The sequence below is a fragment of the Vitis riparia genome, chromosome 12 (genome assembly GCF_004353265.1).
Source record: "Vitis riparia cultivar Riparia Gloire de Montpellier isolate 1030 chromosome 12, EGFV_Vit.rip_1.0, whole genome shotgun sequence".
In the NCBI taxonomy this organism is placed as follows: domain Eukaryota; kingdom Viridiplantae; phylum Streptophyta; class Magnoliopsida; order Vitales; family Vitaceae; genus Vitis; species Vitis riparia.
The window spans coordinates 9,342,546-9,369,755 of record NC_048442.1 but is presented as its reverse complement, the minus strand read 5'-3'; the positions used below and the strand labels follow the sequence as shown (position 1 = coordinate 9,369,755).

Here is a 27,210-nt window from a genome sequence, read left to right as displayed (position 1 = left end):
ACGTTTGGTTTTTTGAAAGTACTAAGAAAAAAAATTGTTAAGAAAAATAATTTTCTCATTTTTGGTTTCAACATGAAAAAAGCCAAAGAAAATAAAATATAATTAAAATTAATTAAAATTTTATAAATTTATTAATTATTTAATCTTCATATAGAAGAAGAAAAAGAAATAAAACGGGTTTGAAGTAGGACGTAAAATAATTAATTGATTTTAAATCTATTTTTTATTTTCTTTCACTTTTCCTCTCTTTTTTTTTTTTCTCTTGCATTTTCCCTCACATTTTCTTGGAATCAAGTCTTTTGAAAAAAAATTTTGAATTTCTTTGATAGTTTTAATGTAATCTAAAACTTTTTGATACCAATGTTTTCAAAGGTTTTTTTTTTAAATTTAACACATTGATATTTTTCTTTCCAATCATGAAGAAAAGCTCCCTTAATTAAAGAAACATGCATATATCCATAAACCAAGTGGTCTCATTTCATGAAGTGGGAAATTTTCACTCTGCACATGCATTTCACAAGTTAGTCCAATGGATTTCTCCTTTTTTCATTCTTGAAATGGATTTAGAGTTGACGCAAGCACACAAACGCTTAAAGGTCTTCCATCTTTGGAGCATAAGATAGAACTGCGTCTGCAACACTGAGAAAGATCTTGTCCTCCCCAATCAAGTTGGCAAAATTGGATGCGTGGAGCTTGTCAATCACAACTTGCCCAGGATTTGCCAGATTAAGCTGTGGAAAAAAAAACAGTAGGAGCACTGACATATATGCTTGAAAGACTATCTCTAGGACTTGTATTAATGTTAAAGAATAATGCCAGGAATTTTGAATAGACACAGTGAACAAATGATCTGATTTTTATAAATTTCATTGTATGTAATGCAGTTAAGTTTGCGAGAGAAGAAAATTGGAAAGATTTTAATAGGAAAGCTTTTACATAGAAAACTCATTGCAGGGTACTAAAATATTGTTGGTTTTGGTCGGGGTTACCTGAACTTCTCTCTTCTGAAGGTTCTTATATAACTCTTCTAAGGCATGGATGCCACTAGTGTCAATTTCTGTAACAGCTGTAGGAATGTGAAATCATGAGAACTGACATTCAATACAGATTTTATTGAAGATGGCAAAAAAATCAGGCTGAAAATATTATTAGAATTCTCATACGTGACATTTCGACTATCAAAGATTGGATTCTTGGTAGCTGGTTTTCTTTCAGTTGCTCCTCCTCATCAGTTAGCCATCTCAAAATCCTGAAACAAATTCGGGTTATGAATGGTATAATCTTTTTTAATATATGAGTGAGAGGCACTCAGATCTTGAGATTGAGCAAAGGCTAACAAGCATCAATACCTCTCCTTAACATAGTTGGAGTTGGAGAAGTAAATTGCAGAGTCAACTCTGACAATTAAAATGCCTGGCACCTTTGCTGCTTCTGGATATTGATATATGTTTCGGTAAATATTTGTCCTCGGGAGCTTCCCAAGTATTGTGGTCCTGGGCCTAGTCACTTGCAGGAGGATTTTGATAAAGGATATGGAGATCTGTTGTGCCAAAAGGGTGATGGTGCAGATCAGTGGATACAGATGTGCAAATCAAAGGTAGAAGTACTCACAAAATCTTGTTTCCTTACTGCAATTAAGAGCCCTATCTCAACAGAAGCAAAAACCACACCAAAAAGGGCTCCCATGCAAGCAACAAAGTCAAATTTATCGATCTTCCATATCAGAACTATTGCTTGAATGTCGATTAGGCTTAGCACAGCAGATATGATGATAGAAGAGATTATGGCATTCGGGGTGTACTTAAATAATGGTGTGATAACTTCCAAAGTTAGCAATACAATGCAGGACATCACTATGTTGGAAACTGCTGTGCGGCAGCCAGCCATGTTATTCACTGCTGACCGAGAAAAGGATCCTGCAAAAAGATAGGGACTGTGTTGATTGCAACTTTAGAAGGATCGGAATCAGTTCAAATATTTCTTTACTTTCCCCACCTGTAGCAACATAACAAGATGTCATTGAGCCCACAATATTCATAGTTCCTAATGCTACCATTTCTTTGTTTCCATCCAGCTGATACCTCTTCATGGCTGCAAATGTTCTTCCAATTGCTATAGCTTCCTAGAAACCCGAAGTCGGGCATCAGACGGCTATTGAATCAGATATGAAATCCTACAGGTCAGTTGAGAGACGGGGTGAAACATTTCCTTACCGTTAGAGCTATCAAACCGACCACAACACCGATCTTAAAGCCTTTAATGACATACCCTCCTGTGAAATATATTTCATGAAGAGATGGTGGATTGACACCTTTTCTAATATGTGGGACCTAAAGATATTGTTCAGGCTATTAGTTTTCTAGTCATAATTTGCTTTGTTACAAATTCAAGAAACATTGTAAATGAAAAATCATTAGAGGGATACTCACAATTTGAACACCATGTTTTTCAGCATGAGTGATATACACAAAAAGGTTGAAAGTATGACAGAGATCAAGGGAGCAATTGCAGGCACCCAAAATAATTTCTTGTTCTTCTTGCCCTGCTCCAATATTATAGAAGCATAAATAAAGAAGCTTATTACCAACAAACTTCAAAGGCAGTATATATAGGGGAAGGAATAGGAACTCTTACAATATACTTGGCCAACAAAAGGAAAGCCAAGAATGATAATCCTATGACTATGGTCTCCCAGTTCCACTGCACAACATGGTGGATGTAAAGGTTAGTTGATTAGCCTAAAACGTGAATTGATATGTCTCTTGATGTCATAAGAAATATACTTCATCCAAAATTGAAAAGAAACAAAAATGAGTCCATAACTCCTTACCCCATGATGTACTGTGCTCCATACTGAGTGCATAACAGAGATAATATCGGTTTTCCTTGTGAACTTCTTTATGCCCAGCAAGCCTTTAAGTTGTTGAAGGGCAATGGTAATGGCAGCTCCAGCCATAAACCCGACAATGGCAGCATGAGATAAGAAGTCAATCAAGAAACCCAATCTGAAAACCAAGCCAAAAGGGGTCATTATTTGGTATAACTATGAGAAGTAATGAAATAATCAATCATGACAGCGTGGTTAGGAGCTTTTAGGAACTGTAAAATTGGGAAAATTATTTCCTGCATGTCGTAGGAAGTCAAGATACCTAAAGAAACCAAGTGTGGCCTGAGTGATGCCCGCAAAGAATGTAGCAGTGAATGCAAGACGCCTATACTCAACTTCATTTTCAGTTGGATCAATCACATTCTGCAACATAGTTCCAATCAGGAGAGACACCACAGCTACTGGTCCTATGGCAATGTCTCTTGAGCTACCCATGAAGGCATAGATAAGTGGTGGAACAAAGCTACTGTCTGTAGTATTAGGAAAACTAATTAACAAACAAAAATTGGATGATTAAGCAGCCAATCATGGGTAGGAAACAGGACTCTTCTTACATAAACCATATTGAGGAGCAAGATTTGCAAGCTTTGCATATCCAATATCCTGTTAAAAATGTTGCAATCATTAGAACTGCCTAAAAATGGACACATTCTCCATATGGTTTAGTGACAGATGATTACCTGAGGAATACAGAGGCTTGCAATGGTGAATCCAGCAATGAGATCACCTCTAAGTTTGGTAAGGTTGTAATCCCTTCCCCATTCCAGAATTGGGAAAAGGGATTGAAGACCAAGTACAAATTGTCTCGATCTTGACTGGTCTTTAAAAGGTCTTAAGGGGTCATCTGCAAAGAAAGTTTCTTTCACAGTGTCTGTGAACTCCTTCAAAAGGTCCTGCTTAGGAGGCACTCCCACCTTGTGAACGTATGGCAAGTCCTCCGAATGGCGATGTGATGAAGACATTCTTCTTATGTCCAGGTCCTTTGCTTCATGCTCATCAACAAGGTGATTACTTATTGCCACTGAACAGTACTAGGACTTACCTATATAGCTGAAAGTAAAAAACACAATATCAGAAGACGCATAGAGATGGTTCATCTTAGTCTAGAATTTAAGGCCATTGCTAAAGAATCTATTTTCCAATTCGGTTGATTGGACATGAACTCTTTTTTTTGGGGAATGGAACCATGTTAAAGTTCAGAGGCGAAAAAAGTTGTGGAATCTAAGACAAAGTAGAACTACAGAAAGATAAAACTGAGTTCATCAGAGTGATGGCTTTCTGTAGCATTAGTATTTGGACCAAGGCATAGAACATAGTACAGAGACCGGTGACTTCAATGACTTGGTGGCTTCTGCTAGAAGCATAGAAGCAAACAAGCAACTCCAACCTTCAACTATTTTCAGCTTGATTTCTTCGTATCAGAGGATTCTCTGCTGCAAGAGAGATGCTTGGATAAGGGAAAATGTGGCAATGCTTCCTCTTTTCACCATTCTCAGCCATCAAACTTGCAATTTCCATTCTTTTGTAACCTAAATCATCACATATCAAAGTGAATCCTTCCATGTGTGGCAGTGCTCTATTATCTATGCATACTCAACATTTCACCATTTTCTTGTTTCGTATCTTGTCAGTTAAAATTTTCCATTCTTTTCTCATCTCCTGAAAAGCAGTCTACTTTGTCCTTCCACATAATCTCTACCAGTTCATTAACAAAAAGGAAAAAAAAAAAAAAAAAGAAACCAGTGCAGAATCTAGGTGGTTGGATGAATAGAAGAATTGGACTAAGAATTCAACCTTTCCAAAAAGATGTTCATAGACTTTAATCATACAAAACATTGATGTAACTATCATTTGTGAGTTCCTAAAATTAAAATACTAACAAGAACATGCAATAGATTTACAGAAAATGTAACCTACTGGTAATTAACAATCAGATCAAAGTGTATAATCCTGTGTAAGAAAATATAGTAATGAAACAGAAAATCAAATTAAGGATACAGTGGTTTATATTCCACTTCTCAAAGAAGATACTAAAAAAATAATTATGAGCAAAAAGAATCAACTGCAAAGCTAGTGGCAATTGCAATCAGAAAAAGAGAACAGGCAATGGAAATCATATACCATTCTTTGGAAAGAAAGAAGGTAAAAGTACTACATTATTCTATAAGCTAGACCTTCTCTAGCCAAAGAAATCATTTTCTTCCAGAACCTCAAAAGTACATCAAAATAAAGCTTGGAATCAGTAAGAGATCAATAGGTGTTTACCATGCAAGTAGGGGAGAATCATTGAGAAGTGGGGTTCCTCTAAGGATTGAAGACATAAATGGCCAAGGAGATAAGGAGATTAACAAGAATGGATTCTGTGAATTTTCTTCTTGTGATTCAAAGTCCATATCACAACAGTGATGATCCAATATAAGATTAAAAAACAACACATATTCTTTTAGTTTTCATTTTCCTTCAATCATCTTGTTATCATCCCTATGGCTTCTTGGACCCATGCATGCATTCTTTAATTTAAATTTTATGGTCAAAATTTTTTTTGGAACAAATCAAAGGTTTTATCTGTTTGTCGATGCCGGCCTCAATTAAAGTGCTGAAGAATGAGTCAGAAGTTGGAGTGTGTCAAGTGATAAAAGATTTTAATTTGTTTTCAATTTGGAAAGTGGTAAACCAACTTAATAATTTAAAAATTACTTAATAACTTAATTTAAATTATTAATTTAATAACTTAATTGAAGTTATCAGGTGAATTAAACATATTTGATAAAATAATTTAATGATATGATTTAAAAGTAAAAAACAACTTAAAAATAATAAGTAAAATAATTAATTTATTCTTAAGTATACATCCTCATTTTATCAATTTACCTTCATTTGTGCTAATTACTTTAATGATCTATTTTGCTACTCCACGAGCTTTATTATTACTTACCTCCTTTGCCCTAATAATAATTTATGAAAATAAATATTTTAATTTGATAATTTAGAATAAATTTTAAATAAATTTTATCAAACAATTTTAATATTTAAAGTAAGAATTAAGTAATAAGTTTTAAATTTAACAACTTTAAGAATAATTTAACTTAAATCAACTTAAATCATTAAGTAATAAGTATTAAGTTTTATCAAACACCTCCTTAAAGTTGTGCTGAAAAGCTTACATGTGTTTAGATATAAATAAATACATAAAAATCATCCATCGAGTGAATGCCCAAAAAATATTTTAAATGATTTTTAAATTTTTATAAAAAAAAAAAAGGGCTTCCAAGCATTAAAAGACATACTAATCCTCTCAAAATCACTCTTATATGGATCTCTTATATGCTTCATAGCATATTCTTTGAAAAGCTTATGAGATTGATTTTGAGGCATGAAAGGTCAACATTTGGATTTTTAAATATTTACTAAATTATTCAATTAAAAAGTTGTTTGTTTGGACAAGTTCATATGGATTGATCGAAAGAAAAAAACACTAGCATAACCAGGAAAGAAAACAATTGATTGCCTTCCTTAAGAAGGTAGATTGAAATCAAAGCATTTATAAAATTAACTTAAAATATACGTAAAAGATATGAATGGTGTCAGCCCCAAACATATCACCATCATTGATGAATAGCGCTTCTAAGAAAATTTCTTACTGATGTATGTGGTTCTAGTGGAACAATATTTTGAGTTGGAATGATTGTGACATATTTAAAAAAAAAAATATACTTGAGAAATTTATAAGAAGGGAAAGCATGATTGATAAAACTAAGTAAATAAAAAAAATATTGAACTAAATGTAAGGGCAAATTCCACATGCCATATGGAGAGAGCACTATATATGCATTCCAGATGTTTACCCAAAAACAAAGTTCAGCTTAAAAATATATCAGGCTTCCATGAATGACCTCTTTGTGGTCCCTCCATGTCTAGACCCAAGCTCCAAATTAGACCAGCACATATCACATCTGTGCCTAAACATTGAATCAATCACAATCCCCCATGAAATATGGCATCATTTCTAATCAGTGGTATGACCCGGTCAAAATGCAACAAAACTAGAAAAGATTGCAACATCCGCTTAAAAGGCAAAACCTATGTATACCCGTCCCGACCCCAACCCCGTTTATTCAAAGCAATCCTCATGCCATCCCCTTAAAAAAATTAAAGGGAGAAGCGGTCCGAGACGGTTATACAAATTTCTCATACCGGTCCTACCCCATTAACTTTATTTATAAAAAAATAAAATAAAATGTCTTTTTTTAAAAAATTTAATTTTTTAATTACATTAAAATAAATATATTTTATAAATAATTAAAAATATTATATTTTTATAACTTATTTTATTGAAAAGTATTTTATTATTATTATATTAAAAATATGATAACAAAAATTAAATTAAATTAATTTTATATATAATTAGGGTAGTGTGGGGTAGGATAAGGCAAGATCCGAACCCGCCCTGAAACCGATTTGGGTTTAAAAAAAAATTCAAATACTTTTTTAGCCTGTTTATTTAAATTTCAAACTTTTCCCCTTATGGTAGACACCAATGTTTTTAGAACTAGTTGGATCGGGCGATCGAATCAGTGACGTCATAAATTTATATTTTATTATTTTATATACTATTAAAATAAAAAAAATAATAATTATATCTAAATTTTTATAATATCTATCAAAATTATTATCAATAAATAAAAATAACACATTAAATAATAAATATAAAAGTAATAAAACATAAAACAAAAAACAAAAAAAAAACGTTGGAGCAGCTACTGCCACTGGCCGGGGAGGGGAGGGGAGGAGGGTTGTGCGATCTACAGCCGATGCCTATTTCTTTTCTTCTCGGCCAATTTATTATTACAAATTGAAATTTAAATCACTAATTGGGTGGGACAAGTAACAATCTGAGGAAATTTGATCTGATCTTGAGCACACCTTTCAAGATCCTCTCAAACACAGCCACTTCACATGGGATCTTTAGCACACCCTCTTGCTGAAACTCGATTCTTCTTCGGCTTCCCTCGGTAGAACCCCAAATGCTTGGTGACCCAGATACTCTGTCGGGATGATGAACCTCTTCAGCTCCTTCCCCACGCACACGACCAGAAACCCTTTTGAGACGACCTTGGTAGAAAGCATTGAACTAGTGTCTGTGAAGGAGAGTCTTCTTGAGGAACTTGATGCTCTTGCTGCCATTGTTGGAGGAGGAAGTAGAGTCGTGGCTGCCATTGAGGTGAAACGGCCGGCGATGGGAGCCTGTCGCGGTGCGTTGGGGGCGGACTGCAATGCTCGAGAGGGAGGGTTTGGAAGGAGTCCTCCAAACGGCGTCGTTTTGACACCAGAAACATCAAAACGACGTCGTTTTGATGCTGAAAAACAAAAAAAAATTTAATCGAACTGTCCGGTTCATCGGTCGGACCACCGGTTTAGCTAGTCCGATCCTGATTCAACATATTTCTGGTCTAATTGATCGGATTGAACTAGAACCGTGATCGACTGATCCGGTCTGGTTTTTAAAACCATGGTAGGCACCTGAATTATGTTTCAATAAATGTTCTTTAAAAATTCATTTTTTAATAAGTTTGTTTAATAAAAATTATGTTTTGATAAATGCTCTTAAAAAAGTCATTTTTTTTAAAAAGTTTGTTTACTAAAAATTGTGTTTTAATAAGTTCTTAAGAAATTAATTTTTAATAAGTTTATTTACTAAAAATTGTGTTTTAATAAATATTTTTTAGCAAAATCGTTTTATTTTTAATTAGTTTGTTTAATAAAAATTCTCAAAATAAGTGTTAAATAAATGTTTTTAAAATTTGTTTTCATAAAAGTCGTAAAAGTCATAAAGTTCTCAAGTTCGGTTTAATTAAAATTTTCAAAAGAAATGTTTTAGTAATAATTCTCAAAGTTATATCTATTAAATGTACTTAAAGTTTTGTTTCTATAAAAGTCTTAAAAGTTTTAATAAGTTTCTTACTAAATTCTCAAAATAAGTGTTTTAATCTTAAAAATTCTTAAGATTCGATTTTAATAAATTCTCAAAGTTTGTCTTGATAAATTTTAAAAGTTGTTTAATAAAAACCCTCGAAGTTAGTCTCAAAAATCAACAAAGTGTTTTAGTAAATTTTCTCAAAGTTAGTGTTTTAATCAAAATCTCTAAAATTTGTTTTAAATTAAAGTTCTTAAAATTTTGTCTTAAATTAAAGCTCTCTAAGTTTATAAAATGTTCCATAGTTGATTAATAAAAATTCTGAGATTTTGTTTAATGAAGAATTTCAAAATGGTTTTAATAAAGTTCCAAAATTTGTTATAATAAAAAAATCTTGAAAATCGTTTTAATAAAAATCTAAAGAAAATAAAAGTTGTAAAAATTTCTCTTTTTGAATAAATTTGGTTTGGAAATATTTTTCGTAAATGAAAGTTGTAAAAATTTATTTTCTTAGTAAATTAAAATTTGGTTCCTATAATTAAAATAAGTAAACCCCTTTTCCTTGTAAAAATCACTTTTCGAAAAATAGAATTGATGTTTTTTTAATTATAATTGTGGAATCTTATTTTTTTTTTAATAAAGCGTAAACCAAAATCATTTCTTTATAAATAGAAGAACAAATTGAGCATTTCTTTTTAATAAATTTGCGTTCGATCAAAATTCTTTTAATAAAATCAAGAAAAGTCTTATTTTTTGAATTAATTTTGGATGTGAATAAAAATCAAATCTTTTATAAATAAATTGAAAATTTGTGAATAAATAATTTGAAATCATTAATTTGGAATTATTCCCTTTGTAAATAAAATTCTTTTGAACTTCCTTTGAAATGTTATAACTTTAATAAATAATTAAATTATATTTTATGCATTTCACATTCATTAATTGTGTACATTCTTAAGTACTCTTTTTTTTTTTCACCTCATGACTTATATGCATCTTGTTATCCTATTATTGGTATCCTTGATTAATTAATCAATTGTCATGATTCCCTCAATTCGCTTAGTAGAGACCGTAGGTATACGGACTTATAGGGGTGCTACGACGTAATCACTGTATCTTCTCAATAGGTAACCTGATTCTTGGACTTAGACTTGGGTTTTTCAAATACATACTTTTCCAAAACTTAAAGAGTCATTTTTTTTTAGGGTTTTAGTTTCTTATTTTATTTTCCCTTAAAAAAATAAAAAATAAGTGGTGATTTCAATTTTTACAAAAATACAATTTTTCATTAAAAGAGAATGAGCCTTGCCATCAAGTGGGGGACACACGTGAAAAATGCAGGTCCACAGTGACTTGAACCCATATGGGCTTCTAATTAATTCATTAGCCCAATTTAAAGACCTTATTCATTTAATTGGGACACAATGGGCTAGATTAAGGTCTCTACATTGGGCTACTTAATTCATTCAAACCCATCAAGACTATTATTTAATTGGAATACAATGGGCTAGATTAAGTGACTCGAGTCAAAGATTGGCTCAAGTCACTTAAGACTAAAAGGAGGACTATATAAACCCCTTTAGGTATTCATTTTTTTTTTTTTTTTTTTTTTTTTTGACGATTGTCTTCTAGAGAAAGCTTCCATCCTCTTATTTCTCAAAAAGGTTATGCAACCACCCTACACAAGTGCCAATGTCCAGAGAACAAGTGATTGGGTGGAAGATTATCACAGTAAATGAGATTGTTCTTTTACTTCGATCAAAATCTAGATCTAGGAACATCTAGATCAAAGGTCCATTTTTTAAGCCTTAGCTCTATAGTTTTTTTTTTATTTTTTTATTTTTTTTTTCCGCTTCTATTGTATATATCTAGTAACCCTAGGTTAATTAGGCTGTAGGGAATCCCAAATCACTTTGTTTCTTATCCTATGATCAAATTAGGTGCATGAAAACTACCTAGAGCATCTAGATCCTAGCAACAAAAGTAACAAGACATCGTTTTTTAATAAATAAGATTTAGATTAGTGTTTTAGAAAACTTTACCTCTAATTTGGATGCTCTTAAATCAATTTCATCAAAAGAAAACAAAATCTAAAGCCTTTGGAAGTCTCATACACCCAAGATCTTCTATTGTATGGCTTGTCCTTTGTTTCTTAGCACTCAAATGGTGAGGGGTTTAGGAAGATGGAGGCTAAGGCTCTTTCTCTTTGGATAATGGAAGACTAAAAGGGTTAGAAACCCTAAAGGGGTATTTATAAGGTTTCTACCTAGGTTTAATGACTTAAGTCCACATTGGTTTGGGTCACTTAATCTAGCCCAAATTGGGTCCTAATTAATTAATTAACCCTATGGGGCTATCTAATTAATCAATTAGCCTAATCTAGAGATATTGTTCACTAACCCTTGTGCAATGACCAAAATGCCCTTATGTACATAAGTAAACTAAGAGTCGATCTAACCCTCATAAAAACAAAGTATATGAACTCGAGTAGGGACCACTGAGACTTATAAGACAATACTAGCTCCCTTAGAATCAAATTCTAAAGTTGATTCAACATCTCACTAGAGAGAATCAACTACACTCTAATACCCTATGTAAATAACAACTCGGGTTTCATGACCCATAATTCATTGAATACAATCTCCTCATGAATTATTGTTCGTAGTCTAATTATATATTAATTCGGTCTTAAGTTCTTAATGAATTTTGCATATGCTAAAGTTTAATATTGAGTGATAAACAAATAAGATTATAAATGGAAAAGAACTAATATTTGGATGGATAAAATAGGTGACTTTCGACTTAATCCATTGATATAGAAAATACACAAAGGTTAAAAGACCAAAATGTACGAGAGGTTTTCACAACTTTTTGTCATGGACTGAGTTCATCGTAAGTGCTTAACAATAATTTAGCAACTCAAGATGCTTGAAATTTTTATCCTATCAATGCAAAGCAAAGTCAAGTAATTCGAAGCTAGATGAGAAAATGAAATGAGATTCACATAGTTTAGGAAAATGGAAGCATATTATACCAAGGAAGCTTTACAGGGATCTCAATACTTTGTGCCTATTGAAATCACCTATTTATTGTCACTCAAAGAATGTCCTAGATCTTAATTTTTTAAGACTCTCTCTTTATCTTTATATCTCTCTCTCTCTTTTCTGTCTTTTTCTCTATATACATATATAATCGAGATTGAATTGCATACTATCAAATGAGTCGACAAAATTTTGAGCAGTCATAAACCATCTATTCAAAGTTCCTAACAACTATAAATATTCAAGTGAAGGCTTATTTGTACAATGCATGACCTTAATCTATATTAGCTCATGAAGTTGATTGAATTTTAACTTGATTTTTCACTTTGAGCACCTAAAGAATCAATGAAGACTTTAAAAATACTTTAATTTGCTTTGACAAATCAACATAAATGATGGAAGTTACTATGATGTGGATTGCTTACATCAAGATGAACTGAGTAATTATTTGTTTTGCTAAGATAGCTAACATTTGATAATTAGGCATGAACTTTTTTGCATTCTTTATTTTCATTTTGGATGGTTTTTATTTATTTTTATTAATATTTATGTTTTTACGCATATTAAAATTGAATTGGACATTTCAGAGCATCTTATGTGACACTAGTTTATTAGAAACTATGATAAGCTATTTATTCTTCTTAAAAGGAATGAAGGAATATAAAGTGTTATTGCATATACAAAAGAAAGGCTACTTTTTGAGTGAGAGAACAAAATTTGAATATTGGTGATGATCTCTATTGGATTATGGTCAACAATGCTCCCTTCGAATAGTTTTCCTCACACCAGATGGACTAGCAAAAAGTTGTGTTCAAATCTTTGTTTGGGTAAGCCCCTCAAATTGCTACATTAGCTTAGGGAGAATTTTTGGCAAAGTTTTTGTAAGAGCTAAATTGCATTTCCTTGTGGCTATTTGTGGTCTTTATAATGGGAAGTTTGTAATGCTACTCTTGCTTTCATGATTGCCCATTATTGTCGCTTTAATGTGCAACACTCAAATCATTGACTATCTGTAACAGTTACTCATTTACTGCATGTAACAACTCCTTGGCTACTCTATGGGAAAAGCATAACTGTCTTATTCATGGCGTTTGGTTATTCAAACGAATAATGCCTTAGCCAAGTGCTATGATGCCCAGAGAATTCATTCAGTGTGGACCCGTATTTTCCATGTGCGTTCCCACTCAATCGACAAGACTCACTTTTTAAGGTGAAATTTTATTTTTGGAAAATTCGAAGTCGTCACTTATTTTATTTTATTTTAAAAGGGAAAATAAAATAAGAAAGAAAAACCTAAAGAAGTGAATCCATAGTCTTAGAAAAAATGTGTCTTTTAAAAACCCGGGTCTAGGTCCGGGAATCAGATTACTTATTGAGAAGGTACCTCGAAGAGGTAGCATCCCTCTAAAAACTAAAAAGGTCTTTACTGTCTAAGTCAAGGGAAAAGTGGCAATTAATCAATTGATTGAGGGTACCTAGGTAGGCTTAGATGATTTCGAAACTAGCATGCCAAAAAAAGAAATCAAATCACAATCGTAAAGGAAGGTTAGGATGTGTACCTGGACTACTTCTGAAGCACTATTATATGACATTAAAGTTAGCACATAAATATAGCACACAAAATGTATTTTATCAGAGCAAATCAAACAAACATCTAGGCACCCAAGAATGGAATCAGACATAGATATGGCTCACAACAACATGCATGTTCATAGAATTCCGGAAAGTAAGTGATAGAGAGCGTACCTGGATAACATGCATAATTTATAAGATTCCTCCAAAAATGCTAGAGTGGTTAGGATAAGTATAAATTATATAACATCTTTATTATGTCTAATATATAGTACCAAAGCCAAAATTGAGCCAAGGTAAGTCAAATGACTTAAAAAATAAATAACAATTTCAAGCAAAGTACAAAATCATCAGCATGTAATTAGAAAATGAAGCATCATAAAACAATTTCTAAAATAATGTATTGGAGTGGAATTTAATTACAAAAAAAAATTCAAGAAACAACCCCTACACATTTAGAACAACATACCAAAAACCAAATACTCATTCAAATGATAGATTGCAACAAAGACACTCAAAAGTTCTACAAAGTTTAGATTAGGTAAAAAAAAAAAAATGCATAAACAGATTTTTTAAAAATAATAAGAGATTACATAAAATCGTACAAAAAAATAACATAACGCTCAAAGTGTCTATATCACACAAAAAAATGAATCTAGGGTCGGATAGTACTAAAAAATATTTTTAAAACACTTCAGTTAATTAGATTTCTAGATTCCGTCATGTACAATAGGTGCAACTTTGAAAAATCATATCTCCCTCAAAAAAACATTTTTTTATATATATTTTATGTGTCTAAGATCAATTTCAAGAAGCCTAAAATTAAGGAAAAATATCGAATCAAATTTAAAGAGCCATTTGTTGTTTTATTTTTACAAAAATATCTCAAGTGTGCAGAACTAGGTGAAAACAGAGCCCCTTAAAGACTTATTTATATCTTCTATTCCAGAATTGCTTTCTAACTCAAACGAAATTTTAAATTCAAGTTCGAGAAGTGAGGAAAATCATACAAGTTTTGGAATTTTTTTTAAAATATTATGAGGTTGCTGAAATGAGTTTTAAATCTAAAGGGTCAGTGGTTGAGTGAAAAATAGCAGCAAGGAAAAGTTTTGAAAAATTTTCTTATGTGGAGGTTCCATCAAGTCCCAAATTACTTTTGCATGAGTTGGTTCAATCAATTCCATTATTTTGCACCATGCAGTTTATTCATGCTAGTTGAAAATAAAATAAAATAGTGAGAATGCATGCCATGAGGAAGATGACAACAAAAGGTTTTATGAAATCTGATTTTTTGATGAATCTAGAAACTCTTAAGAATGAAATTTGAAGGAAACTGGAATTGTTTAACAAAAGAAAGAACGGGGAGGATGGTGTGACTGTCCTTCAGAAAATGGTGAGTGTTTTCTCTCGATGGCAGCCTGTAGGTAAGATCGTTTGTGGAGGCTGGCTGTTTCTATATTATGAATGTTGCATGCTATAACGTGGCTTTAAAGAATACGCAACCCACCCCGTTTTTTATCCTTGATACGGCTGTTAGTGGAGTCCATTCATAGCCGCAGTAGGACTGTAGCAGTGGCATGATGGGATGTATGAGCAATAGGGGCAGGATGCTTCTCCCAAACATAATCTTGTCATCACAAGGGTGTGGCGCCAAGGGAGCACCAACTGAGGAGTCCAATCAAGTCAGGATATTGAGAGTACCAGGTGACAGGCTCAACTCTATACACACATTAACCAGTTTCTAAACAAATCAAAGAAGCCATCTCAGATGACTTTAATATTACCATGCACCTAATTAACTAAGGCAAACGCCATTTTTCACATAACTGCCACTTTGTCCTCTTCAAGTTATTAGAAGTCTTTTCCTGCAGGATCTAGCTTCTTACATTGCCCATACCATGTTGAGGAAGACTAATGACAACCAACCAATTTAGAAGCAAATTGCCATGCATTAGTTCTTTCTGACCCATCAAGCCATCAACACCTCAACTTTTCATATTGCAAAAAATCACCCAGATCATCTATATCCTATTGCCTTGTAAAGGGAGAATCCCGAGTCCACAGACTTGAAGGAGAAAGGGAGCACGTAAGTCACTTTGCATTGAAACTTCTTCTGACAATATTGTTGATTTTTGAATTTTGGAGGGGTGTCATCCGACTGAATGCGTCTGTTTCCAAGTATAACCCACATTTTCACTTTCGTTGACAAGTGCCAATGACAACTGAATTCGACTCTCTGAGCCTTTACATCATATTGTCCACAAACATCCTTCAGAAACCTAATAAGTGGTTCAATAAAATTCTTAGATGATAGCGAATGCCAAACTTGATCATCACCCTTCCAGTCCTTTTCTGAATCTTTGGACACCATGACATTTGCGAGATTCGTTACTAGCCTTCACGGAAATCAAATTTGAGCCATCTCTGATATTAATACATGAGGAGCCTGAACTGTGATGGTTATGAAGGAGGTAGAATGATATTCCAATGTGTTATGTGCTAGTGGTTTTACACATGGGCCAAGTTCGAAGATTCCATGCTCCAACGGTATCCAGAGGAGTCACCACAGATAAGCACCAAAAACAGGGGAAGGTATTCAAAAACAGAGCACGGGGAATAGAAATGAAGAACTTACCTACAGGCTACCATCGAGAGAAAGCACTAGGCCTTATGAATCTCGGGCACTAAGCCTTGTGAATCTCGGGCACTAGGCCTTGTAAGTCTCATGTACTAAGCCTTGTGAATTTTGGGCACTAGGCTTTGTGAAGCTTTTAAGCATTTTTTTTTAAAGCCAAAGGGCCTGTTTTCCTACTCTGCCTACTTGGGGCTCTAGGTTTTTTGGCTTTTACATTGGTCTCTGGATGAGAAATGTTTATATAGCGAGTGAGGGCATTCCATGCTTTTATAATGGTTAAAGCATAATAAGAGCATTATAAAAAAAAAGGCATAATGGAAACTTACGTTTTATTGATAGTATTTCTTTAAATTGGCTACATTTCAAGGTTGTTACATGATGTCCTATCCATATCCTCCAGGTGATATGAGCCGAACAGTCATTCCTTGACAACAATATAACCCCCTTCTCAATTAGCTTGTAGTTTCCTTACACCAATTTTGGTGGTGTTTCCAAATACTTTCCTTAAAACCAAATCTTCTGGCCGAAGTGTCCTATGTTTCATCCACTTATTATACTAAGCAATTACTCTCTGTTGGGTAGGAGGATAGTTGGATAAATGCTAGCTCACTTGCTTTGTCTGCCCAGTCTAAGTGCATTTCCATGTTCTCGTAGTTATCTTCTGTCACTGAGATGGTCGATTTAGTTGTTGGCATGTCGATTGTGATTAGCATTAGAACTTCCATGTCATATGCTAATGCATATGGTGTGACTCTTGTGAGTTTGCAGCTGATGGTCCGATGTGCCCATAAAACTCCGAGCAACTTGTTTACCTATTCGTCTTTGGCTCTGGATAGTCTTTTCTTGAATGTTGTTAGCAGAGCTTTGTTAGTGGCTTCCACTTGCCCATTGCTCTGAGGGAACCTTGGTGTAAAATATAAGTTTTTAATTCTCAACTGTGAGCAAAAGTTTTGAAATGCTTGACTATCAATTTGTGACCCATTGTTTGTAATTATCGCTCGGGGTATACTGAACTGACACACTATATTCTTCTAGACAAATTTTATAATATCTTTATCTTTGATAGTAACATTTGTTTTTGCTTCCACCCATTTGTTGATGTAGTCTAGCTCTCCTTCTATTAGAGCTCAGAAATCCTAGTTGGATTGCTATTTAAAAGAAGTTGCTGATATTAGAGCTCAACTAGATTAGTCAATAAATTAAATATCTTTTTGTATGCAAACATCTCGATTTCTACATCAAAATCAATAAAGGAAATGAAAGGATAGAGAACAAGATCTATTGATATATAATTGATTTTATAAAAACGAACCTTGATAAAACAAATATTTGAAACTACAAAGAGGAACAATTGTTTAAAGAGAATATAAATGTTGGTGACACTATTGTTGGATCGGGTTTTGAGCATCTCATCTAAAAACCGATTGGAGTTTAATGAAGGTAGGTCAAACCTTTTATAACATTCAATATCACACCCTACAAGCCTATTTTAAGACTCATAATTTGATTAACCTATCCCAGGCTTAAAAGCGACATAGTTGCACCCCAACAATTATCATCTCATGTGAAAGTATATCAAACCTTTATTGGAGATATAAAGTAGCTCAAGCTTTTGTGCTTGTATCATTGAGTGGTTCAAACATTTGTTGTTAACAAAATTCGAGCCTACTTTCTCTGATGCGTAATTCATTACTGTCAACTATTTTATTTTTTAGATTTTTGGTTGTTACATTAAATATTTTAATACTAATATTATGGATGATGAAAAAATAAAATATTTTGATTAAAATCTAAAGTTTTATTTTCTTAGTACATCATTTTTACATAGTAAATTGGTTTTTAACTCTCAATGTGGTGCAGTAATCAATTCATGTATCAAAATTTTCTCCACATTGTAAGGATCTATTTTGGTGATAAATCTGACCTACCTTGACTCCCAGCAACCACACTCTTAGGATGATCACCAATCACATTATACACAAGATGGTTCTTAGGATGGTAGCTAGATTTGTGTTCTTTTGATATATTTTTAGTTTCCTCTTCTACTTCACATTCATTTGGAAAACTACAGATTTTCTACAGTCACTGGCTTTTAAATTGTTCTCTCTCAACTGACATATCAAAAAGTCCATTTTAGTCTATAGGGACAATACTCTCCACAGGATGACCAATCACATTTTAAGGTCTTCCATTTTTATCCAGCAAAGACTTGAGATTTATTAGTCACTTCTGAATTGTTATTGCTCTTAACCAAGGCCACAAAAAGTCCATCATTTTCATCTCTAGCATAACGACAAACAATGATAAGCTCAACCAACCGTCAACTTTGTGATCAAATTATGACTCTATAAACTTCACTTTTTGAAGGAGTGATAGCGCAGAAAATCTGTTTCATGTTGAATAGGATTGCGCAAATTACGAGCAAAGCTTGGGATTTGAATACATGAAAGTTGTATTGTCACAAATCTAGTGCAGAAAAAAAAAGTAAAAAAGAAAAGAAAAGAAAAAAACATTGATTACCCTCCTTGAAAAGTAGATCCAATTGAAAGCATTTATAACATCACAGTGCCCTTAACCATGGAAATAGAGATAGAAAGATGGGGGATGTTGCTGTCAACCCTCTCACACATCACCATCAATACTGCTCCAAAGCACATGATCACATTTCCACCCACTCCTAATTTTCTACACAACCAAACAAGTTGCCTAAAGAGAATATAAATACAAAGCATCTTCATTTTGCTTCTGATTGGCACCATGTGACCTCTCCTACCATTTTAATTAAGTCGATTCAGCAGCTCCATAACTCTGCTTTCTTCACCTTTGATATACTCTCAAGCACTCCTGATGGTGAGACGTGTCCCATCACTGTCACCCTTTTGGTCTCTAGGTCTATGCTGAATGATGTCACTCCTAATAAAAGGCAAAATTGTATTAGCTTTCCACAATCAAAATTAGCAGTCCCACTTTTTAGTTGTTAGATTGTATTTTTCAATTGTAATATACTTGTTGTCAACAGAAGGAAAGTGCTTTTCAGAAAACAATTTGTTACTGAAATATTTTATTAGGAATAACCAGAGCATCTTTGAAAAAGAATCCAACATCTGCACAACCCTTCCTTTACAAAATTTAAATTCAATCATTTATACTTGGAAGTCAAGTAATATAGAAGCTGAAAATGGGGTTGAGATTGTGTGAAGTTTGGAGGGTTAGATGTAGTGATTGAGAGATAAAAAAAAATGACCCAGTTGCCAAATTAAATTGGGTCCATGGTTCAAATTCAGATATATTTGGGTTGGTCACCAAATTAAAGAAAAAAGGTGATGCAAATTTCTGAATTTAAAAGTAGTGACATTGCATACAATTGAATGCAAGATGTTGGAATTATATCCAACTCCAAGCAACAAATACCTACCTTCCATTTTAGATAAGTGTTTCTTCACTTTACCAGCACAACCTTGGCAATGAAGAGAAACTCTCATCACAACCACCTGCAGCAGCAAACATTTGATTAAAAGAAAAAGCTCATATTAAAAATAAAAAAATTATCAGATTAAAAAAAAAAAATTCTAAGAGGGAAAATAGATTTTTTTATTTACATTTAAAATCTTTTTTTGACAATGCATGTATAATGAAATAATCTTAATTTTATAAAAGGACATGTTAAGCAACTTTGTAATTAAAAAATATTTGAAAATTTCCTGTTTCTTTTTTTGGGTTTTTCCTTCTAAAAGAAGAACATCTTTAAAAGATTATTTCATTCCTTCTATCAAACATAGACAAATATTTAAGATTTAATTTTTTTAAAAAAAAAAAAACTTTTTTCAATACAAATAAGGAAGAAAACAAAATCCACAAGGCTTTTGTGCATATAGGCCAAGGTTGTGCCTCCAAAAAAAGGGTAAAAATGGATGATGTGATTTATCTGAATGTACTATTGGTAGAATGGGTAGAACAGTATTGGCAGTGCTAACTAGCATGGCCACCTTCAATTTTCATTAATAATAGTTTCTGATTGCAGTACAAAATCTAATAAAGCATTAATATGTGGAATACTTACTATACTCACAGATGGAAAAGAGATGAGAGCTACTCAAAGTTCAATTCATGGGATATGCATGCAACTCACCTCTCTACTGAAAATGACAGCACATATTGCCTCATACCATTCCCAACTGTTTCCAACAGGCCCTTAATGCCCAGTTTCTAGCTTCCACCACCGGTGAAACACCATTATAACAGTGTGCTACCCTACTTCTACCCCATACTGGAGTTTCCTCAAGAACTTAATACTTCGCAATATGAAGAAATATATCACATTCTGGGGCAGGATTGGATGCTCCCCCAACATAAGGGATAATGATAGTCAGTCATAGATCATGGTATTTGGTCTATTTTTGGACAGTTGAGTTCATCATCTGTAGTTATATTTTTGGGTAGAAATAAAAATTTTAGTTGGAATTAGTGAAGTGGTTGAAATGCTAATGTGTAGAAAATGGTGAAACTACTTTGCATATGATCATAAACCTGACCTGGAAAACATGATCCAATGAAGGTGTTGAAGAAGGTGGATGGAAGGGCATTGGTTCCGCACTGGGACGATGGCCCCTTTTCATGGCTGGCACAAGAACAGATCTCTTAGCAGCAGGAGTGAAGCGATGAGATTCAACCAGTCTGGAGTACTTGGCATTATTGATTAGTCTTGAGTGATCAACCAGTGTTCTGTCTGGCCTTCTTGGCACGATCACCGAACGTGGATCACCCGGAATGCAGACTGCAGTTGCTGCCGGAGAGTGGCACATAAGCCCTCTCATCTTCTTGCTTGTCTTGAGGTTCATGCCTATTGATCGAAGTGAAGAGGAGGAGGAGGAGGGTATTTGAAGGATATATCCCTATTGAAGGCAAGGCTGTTGAGAATAGTGAAGAGTAATAGCATTTGAAGGAGTAAAATAGGAGGATCATGCTGCCTTTATGGCTTTAGCTAACAGTAGTGGGCTGGCAGGGGTAAATATATCTCTACCCAGTACTTGTGTTCTGATGGATTCCAGCACATGTCTTTGTCCTTCTTAGATGCCACTGGTTAATATTGCTGAGAGACTGACTGAATAATTATCATAAATATTATGCAGAAAGACTAAACTAAACTAAACACACTTCATTTTTCAGTACAACCCCCTTGTACTTACAATGTCACAAAATTCCCAGCTCAAAAGATTTATAACCATATCTTATTTCTTGTTTGAGTACAAACCTTTGTACTTATCACCTCACAAACTTGTGTCAAAGATTTATAATGAAATCGTATTAGGCTTTAACTAAAATTCATTTGAAAATACATCAATTCTCTCATTACACTTGATTTTTCTCAATCAAATTAGCAGCCTAATATGCTATTAAATCCAGATACAAGTAAGGACTTTGCTTTAGATAGAATATTAGACATACATTATTGGTATGTTATGTAATTCTTATCCAAGTTTATAGCTTAACAAATTTAGTAGCAATGGCACCAAGGTTATGGGCCTTTATGTTGACATTTTTACAATCCTCAACCTTGCAATCATCACTCTCAACCATCACTGCAATGAGTGGGCTCCATTTAGGTACAGGCAATTTGCATATCCGCCTGCTGCTTACCAGAACTCTCAAGTAACTAAAGTTCCACACCAAATATATTTTGGGCAATTTGACTGGAAGGCATATGGTGGTTATCTGGGTTAATGCTGTAAAATTAGGAACCAAAATTGTAAGTATAATGTACTAAAATTCAGCATTACTTGTGTTTTGAGCCATATAGTTAACTTGAACAAGTGAAGCCCAAATGGAGTAAACATTCAACAAAGGCTTCATGGCTCTTCCTCATCCACTTTCTACCAGGTGCTAAGATCAATCTTTCATTGTGACTGCATTTTAACCCTAATGAAAATATATATTATGATACCAAATAGGTATTATGCCAAGTTTTGTAGTTTGATTATAATTTGTACCCTAATCACTTTTCTCTTAATCACATCCCTCTATCCCGATCATTTTTCGTACCTTAATTATATTCTTCATATTTTAGTCATATTATTATTTTATATTGTCGGAAGAAAATAAATATTGTTTATTATTAAAAAATGCATTTTATTACCAAAAATTAGGAAAAACATTTGATTCTTTAAAGCAATTTATTTTATGTACTTCATATACTAATTAAATTAAAATGTTTTGAGAGCCAGACTGAACATTGTTAATATTGTTCCCATCATTGATACATAGAATTCTGGGTTGGTTGTCATTAAATCAGAGAAGCAAGGGTATTTTGGTCGTGAAAAAATTAAATAGCTGATTAAAGTTAATAACTAAGATGATAGAGAAAGGAAGCGGACTGAATTTACAGAGAAAATGATGGTCAAAAGGAATAGAGGTTACAGAAGGAAAAATTTCAGTTAAGTAGCAGTGCAATAAATGAGTTAGGAAAGGTAAGATTCTGTCCTTTCTGAGCTCCTAGCAAGTAGCAACTAATTTCTTTTACCTTCTTTTCTTTTGGCCTGTGAGAACTGAGGAAAAAAAGAAAACAGATATTTATGTTGAAATTTCTTTTAGGTTGAAATTTCTCTCTCCTACGCATCATTAATGTTGGTTCTTGTTCCCCCATCCGAACAATAAATTTTTTTTTCTTTCTTTTTCTCATAATTCCAAATTTCAGTTGTGGATATAAGAGAGAGAGAGAGAGAGAGAGAGAGAGAGAGAGAGAGAGAGAGAGAGAGAGGATAAAGAAGGTTTAAGCTTGTTTTTAAAAATTGAATTTTTTCTTTAACTTAATTAAAGATAATTTTTAAAATCAAATTTAAGCAAATATGACTAAATAGATTCACATATGAAAATAACTCTTAATTATTCTTTAAAAATAGTTCTCTATTTTACTTTGTTTTTAAAAATTATTTTAAAAGAACAATGTCCAAATGGTGTTAGAAATTTTTAAAAACGATTTTCTATTTTTAAAAACAGAAAAGTTTTTAAATCATATAGTCAAACGGACTCTAATAAATTTCGAATAAGTGTAATTTGAAATTATTTTTTATTTTTTTACTTTAATTACACATTGAAATTGAAGTCAAAATGTACTTTTAATAAATAATTAAAATTGGTATTATAAATTTTTATGAAATGTAAAATACCTTTGTATATAAAGAAAGAAGGATTTTTATGAAATACAATAATTTAAAGAAAAGTCTTTAAATTCTTACAATTCAATCCAAACAAAGCATAAGGTAGCTGGGTTCATCCCACTTAACAATAATGCCCAATTAATGGTCATATGCATTCATGGCAATAGATGAAACTTATCTCTCAAGTTGACACTCCTAACCAAGGTTATCGTAAGCCTATACATAGGCATTATTCTATCCAATTCGATAAGAGTACCTTAGTCATCAATTGTTAAGTTGGGTGCTCTCTCTCTCTCTCTCTCTTTCTCTCTCTCTCTCTCTCTCTCTCTCTCTCTCTCTCTATTGTCTCACATCCTCTCCCAACTAATTTACAGGTAAGAGTCTGCCACATTCCAAGGTATGGAACCATGATTCAACTTAATATAAAAAATAGTCCATGTTTATAGAACTCGAAGTATGAACTATGAAAGAGGTTATAATGTTTGAATTAATTAAATTATGATTCATATCTCATTACATCCTAATTTTTTGTTAAACTTAAAAATTTTCTTCCTACTTTTGGTGTTTTAACATTGGTATTGTTCAACTTAGTCAATTGTACATACTTTACCCAGAGGCATATGTGAATGTCCCATCTTATATCATAACAAAGATACTTTATCCTTCTTTCTTTAAAGGCTTTCACTTAGGCATTATTTTTTCCCATTAATTTTACAAGGCTACCTTTCATGGTGCTTTATGCCTCAAGCACTAACTTTCATGTTGCTCGTGTAGCAACTCCAAGTTAGTCACAACATATAATAGTTCATGATATCCCAACAATTGAAGAATCACATAGCTTTCACACTATCTAAGCACGTCAATGAAATCATGACAACAAGTTTCAACAATCATGTTTTGACATGCTCGATTTTGGAATATCTAGAAAATTCCATTCTAAGCCTTGGATCACAAGGTTGTATGCATATAACAACCCAGGGATACTAGATCTAAGGTAACATAAGCCTTCAAACATACAATTTAAATCTAGGGCTAAAAAAACTTTACCTTTGATCTAAATATTTTGACACTAAATGCTATTAAGGATGTGGATATTGAATACCTCAAAATCTCATATCAAACAAGCATAAAAAAGCAAGGAAAAATAATGATTCGAAAAAAAATTAAACTAAATTACATATATAAATATAAGTTTTTGAATAGCTTTTAAGTTCAAATCATTATCTTTTAACTTAGATGTTAAGCCCCTATTTGAGGAATAATGTTTAAATCTAGTGAAGAATAAAACAAAAAGAGGATAAAATGTGCATAAATATAAGTGAATAGCAACCCAAAATCCAAGAATAATTGAAGCAAGGTAGAGAAGCCTAAATACACAAGAAAAGATGAAGAAACAAGGAAAAGAGGCATTTTGATGCAAGAATGGATTGCGTAGTGATGTAGATCCCCAGCAATAGAATACCTTTAATTGTATTAACATTGCTTTTAAGTTTTCAATAGAAGATCATTCATAGTTTAGTTTAATTGAATGCATGGTGTTACTATGATCATGAGTAGCACACCAATTTTGACTTCTAATAAGTTGCATGAAAGATCTAAGTCATGGGTTCCATGTAAATAGATGAGTCACTCATACCTGATTTATGAACTTGGGCAATTCTTTTGAGGTTATAGTGTACTACCTCCTAACTGAGGGGATGACTTGTCTTAGTCATCGATATGAGTTCCCATAGTGAGTGCACTATTATGTGTGGTTACATATTGGATAAAACTTATACTGAGTCATGACATAGGCTATCAAGTAGTCATGACTTCACCAAGCTACTATGCTTGATGGACTCTCAACTTGAATACTAAGCTAGTGCTAAGGTTTTTAATGACTTTGATTAGGTCGTTGTTGGTTAAGGTAGATGAAAAAAATATTCTCAACATAGGCACCATGATATTTCATTGGTTTGAGACAACGCATCCCCTAGGATGAACCTAAAGACATGTGATTAGGAAATCTATGATTGTATTAATTCATTAATTGAATTTGACATATGTTCTTACAGAGATAGAGTATGTCAATTGATCACATAATAAAGGGATCTTAGATCAAATATGGTAAATGTAATCTTGAAAGGTTGACAATATTGACCTCATTAGATTATGGATACCAATTCATGGAGAGCCTACATATTGTAAATGATCACAAACTTGAGTTTAATATATCATTTTAATATCAAAGGATATTAGAGTGCAATTGACTCTTTATAATGGGATATTGAGTTAACTTCAAAATTAGATTCCAAGAGAGCCATTATTTTTCTATGCATCCTAGTGGTCCCCATTCAAGCTCACATTCCTTGTGGGCACATTTATTTAGAGAGACTTAGGTTCTTTATTCATTTATATGCATAAGGATGTTTCGATAAATACACAAGGTTACACAAGAGCTTATGAACAGTCTTTCTAGATTAGACTTATTAATTAATTGGAACTTAATATGACTAAATTAATTTGGACCTAGTAAGCTAGATTAAGTGACCCAATCTCAATATGGGCTCTAATCACTTAAGTCCATAAGAAAACATATATAAAACTCCTTGGGGGTTAGGGATTCATATCTTTTGTCTATTTAGTTTTCCAAAGATAGGAACCCTAGCTTTTATTCCCATTAGAGAGGATTCCACCTCTTTGCATGCTAAGATCTAGGAAAGAGAGTCATCGAGTGAAAGATCTACTAGTCTTCAAGATCTGTATCGTCCCTTCACTAACTAGAATCAATCTAGGAACATCCAAATCGCAAGTATCATTTCTAAATCTCTATTTCTAAATTTATTATGTATTATGCATCCATTGTATAGATCTAAAAAGGCTTAAGATAGTTTTTGCATGCACCCTACATATCCAAGGTGAGGAGTAGAGTAATCTAGGTATTTCTATAGTGGGTCCCTTCAACAAGACTTTGTTGAATAGAGTTTTTAATGGTCATAAGGATAACATAGGTGTTACATGTATTTCCAACAAGCTTTAAGAGTTAGTAGAAGATTGTTATAAAACCCTTAAAAGTATGACATGATGTAACAATAAAGGGTTTCATTAATATTTATACTACGATCGTGGTTTCCATTTACTATCATTTTTGTGTATTATGTTTAGATTGAGCATTTATGCCTACATCACTTACATTGTAATATGACTTGAGTGCATTAGAAGTTGCACAACAAATCAAAGTCATTGGATGGTTACAAGTTGATGAGTTGTTCACAGTTGATTCATTAAATTAGGCAATCCATCTGATGCTATAGCACACTGTGAAACCAAGGTTTGGTTAATCTCGGTTTTGATGATAACAAAACAAGGTATAGAACTAATGATTATATTTCAAGTGTGTTTAGGCAAGACGATTTCCAAAGTGGCAATCATAAAAACAAATCAAGTCAAAGAGAAATCATGAAAAAGAAGAAGACCTCAAAGAGAAGTATTTTTTCAAGACCCAAGCTTCATAAGATCTCTTTGTAAGGTTGTAGGTGCACTAGGATTTTTCATGCATTACATTCTTTACTTATGCACCAAAATCATCCAAGAGTTATTTTGTTTTAAATATTTTAAAATTGGATGATTTCATGTTTTCAACTAAAACCTTGTGTCAAATGTTTTTCAAACTTGTTTAAAAAAGTTTTAAGTTGAAAAAGCTGGTTGTCAGGGCCAAAAACATTGAATTGATCAAGGCACTGAGCCAACTGGCTCAACCGACCAAGGTACCGATCGACCAGTTCCTCTTGTCCGATTGGGGAATGCTAAAAACATTCTCTCTCATCCAGTAACCTTCCTTTCCCGATTGAGGTTTCCTCCTTCCTGGTCGACTTCCGATTGAGGCAACGGTAACCCGCCAAAGCATTTAATGCTCTAACAGCTAGTCAACCGGTTAACACCCAACTCGACCGGTCGAACCCCCAACGGCTAGTTTGGTCATTTTCTTCTATAAAAAGGCTCAAATCTTTATTGTTTCATGAGCTAAA

General features: G+C 33.0%; 2 protein-coding genes and 1 pseudogene across 2 annotated transcripts; all 3 read right to left on the bottom strand.

The window, feature by feature from the left end:
* Positions 1-432: 432 nt before the first annotated feature.
* On the bottom strand, positions 433-5,258 carry LOC117927123 (sulfate transporter 1.3-like). The gene is given in 15 exon segments (XM_034846532.1): positions 433-731; positions 990-1,066; positions 1,164-1,249; positions 1,350-1,540; positions 1,630-1,916; positions 1,996-2,122; positions 2,214-2,330; positions 2,430-2,473; positions 2,476-2,542; positions 2,635-2,700; positions 2,831-3,005; positions 3,150-3,357; positions 3,442-3,490; positions 3,568-3,937; positions 5,153-5,258. Coding segments are annotated over 14 exon segments (1,917 nt in total). The 5' UTR covers positions 3,850-3,937; positions 5,153-5,258; the 3' UTR covers positions 433-590.
* A 2,381-nt stretch (positions 5,259-7,639) lies between these two features.
* On the bottom strand, positions 7,640-15,785 carry LOC117925946 (annotated as a pseudogene).
* A 2,695-nt stretch (positions 15,786-18,480) lies between these two features.
* On the bottom strand, positions 18,481-20,993 carry LOC117926384 (protein SODIUM POTASSIUM ROOT DEFECTIVE 1-like). Its single transcript, XM_034845474.1, has 3 exons — positions 20,582-20,993; positions 19,465-19,540; positions 18,481-18,962 (listed from the first exon to the last, which is right to left on the bottom strand). Exons 1-3 carry the CDS (start codon positions 20,885-20,887, stop codon positions 18,841-18,843), a joined length of 504 nt encoding a protein of 167 aa, XP_034701365.1. The 5' UTR covers positions 20,888-20,993; the 3' UTR covers positions 18,481-18,840.
* Between the last annotated feature and the right edge of the window lie 6,217 nt (positions 20,994-27,210).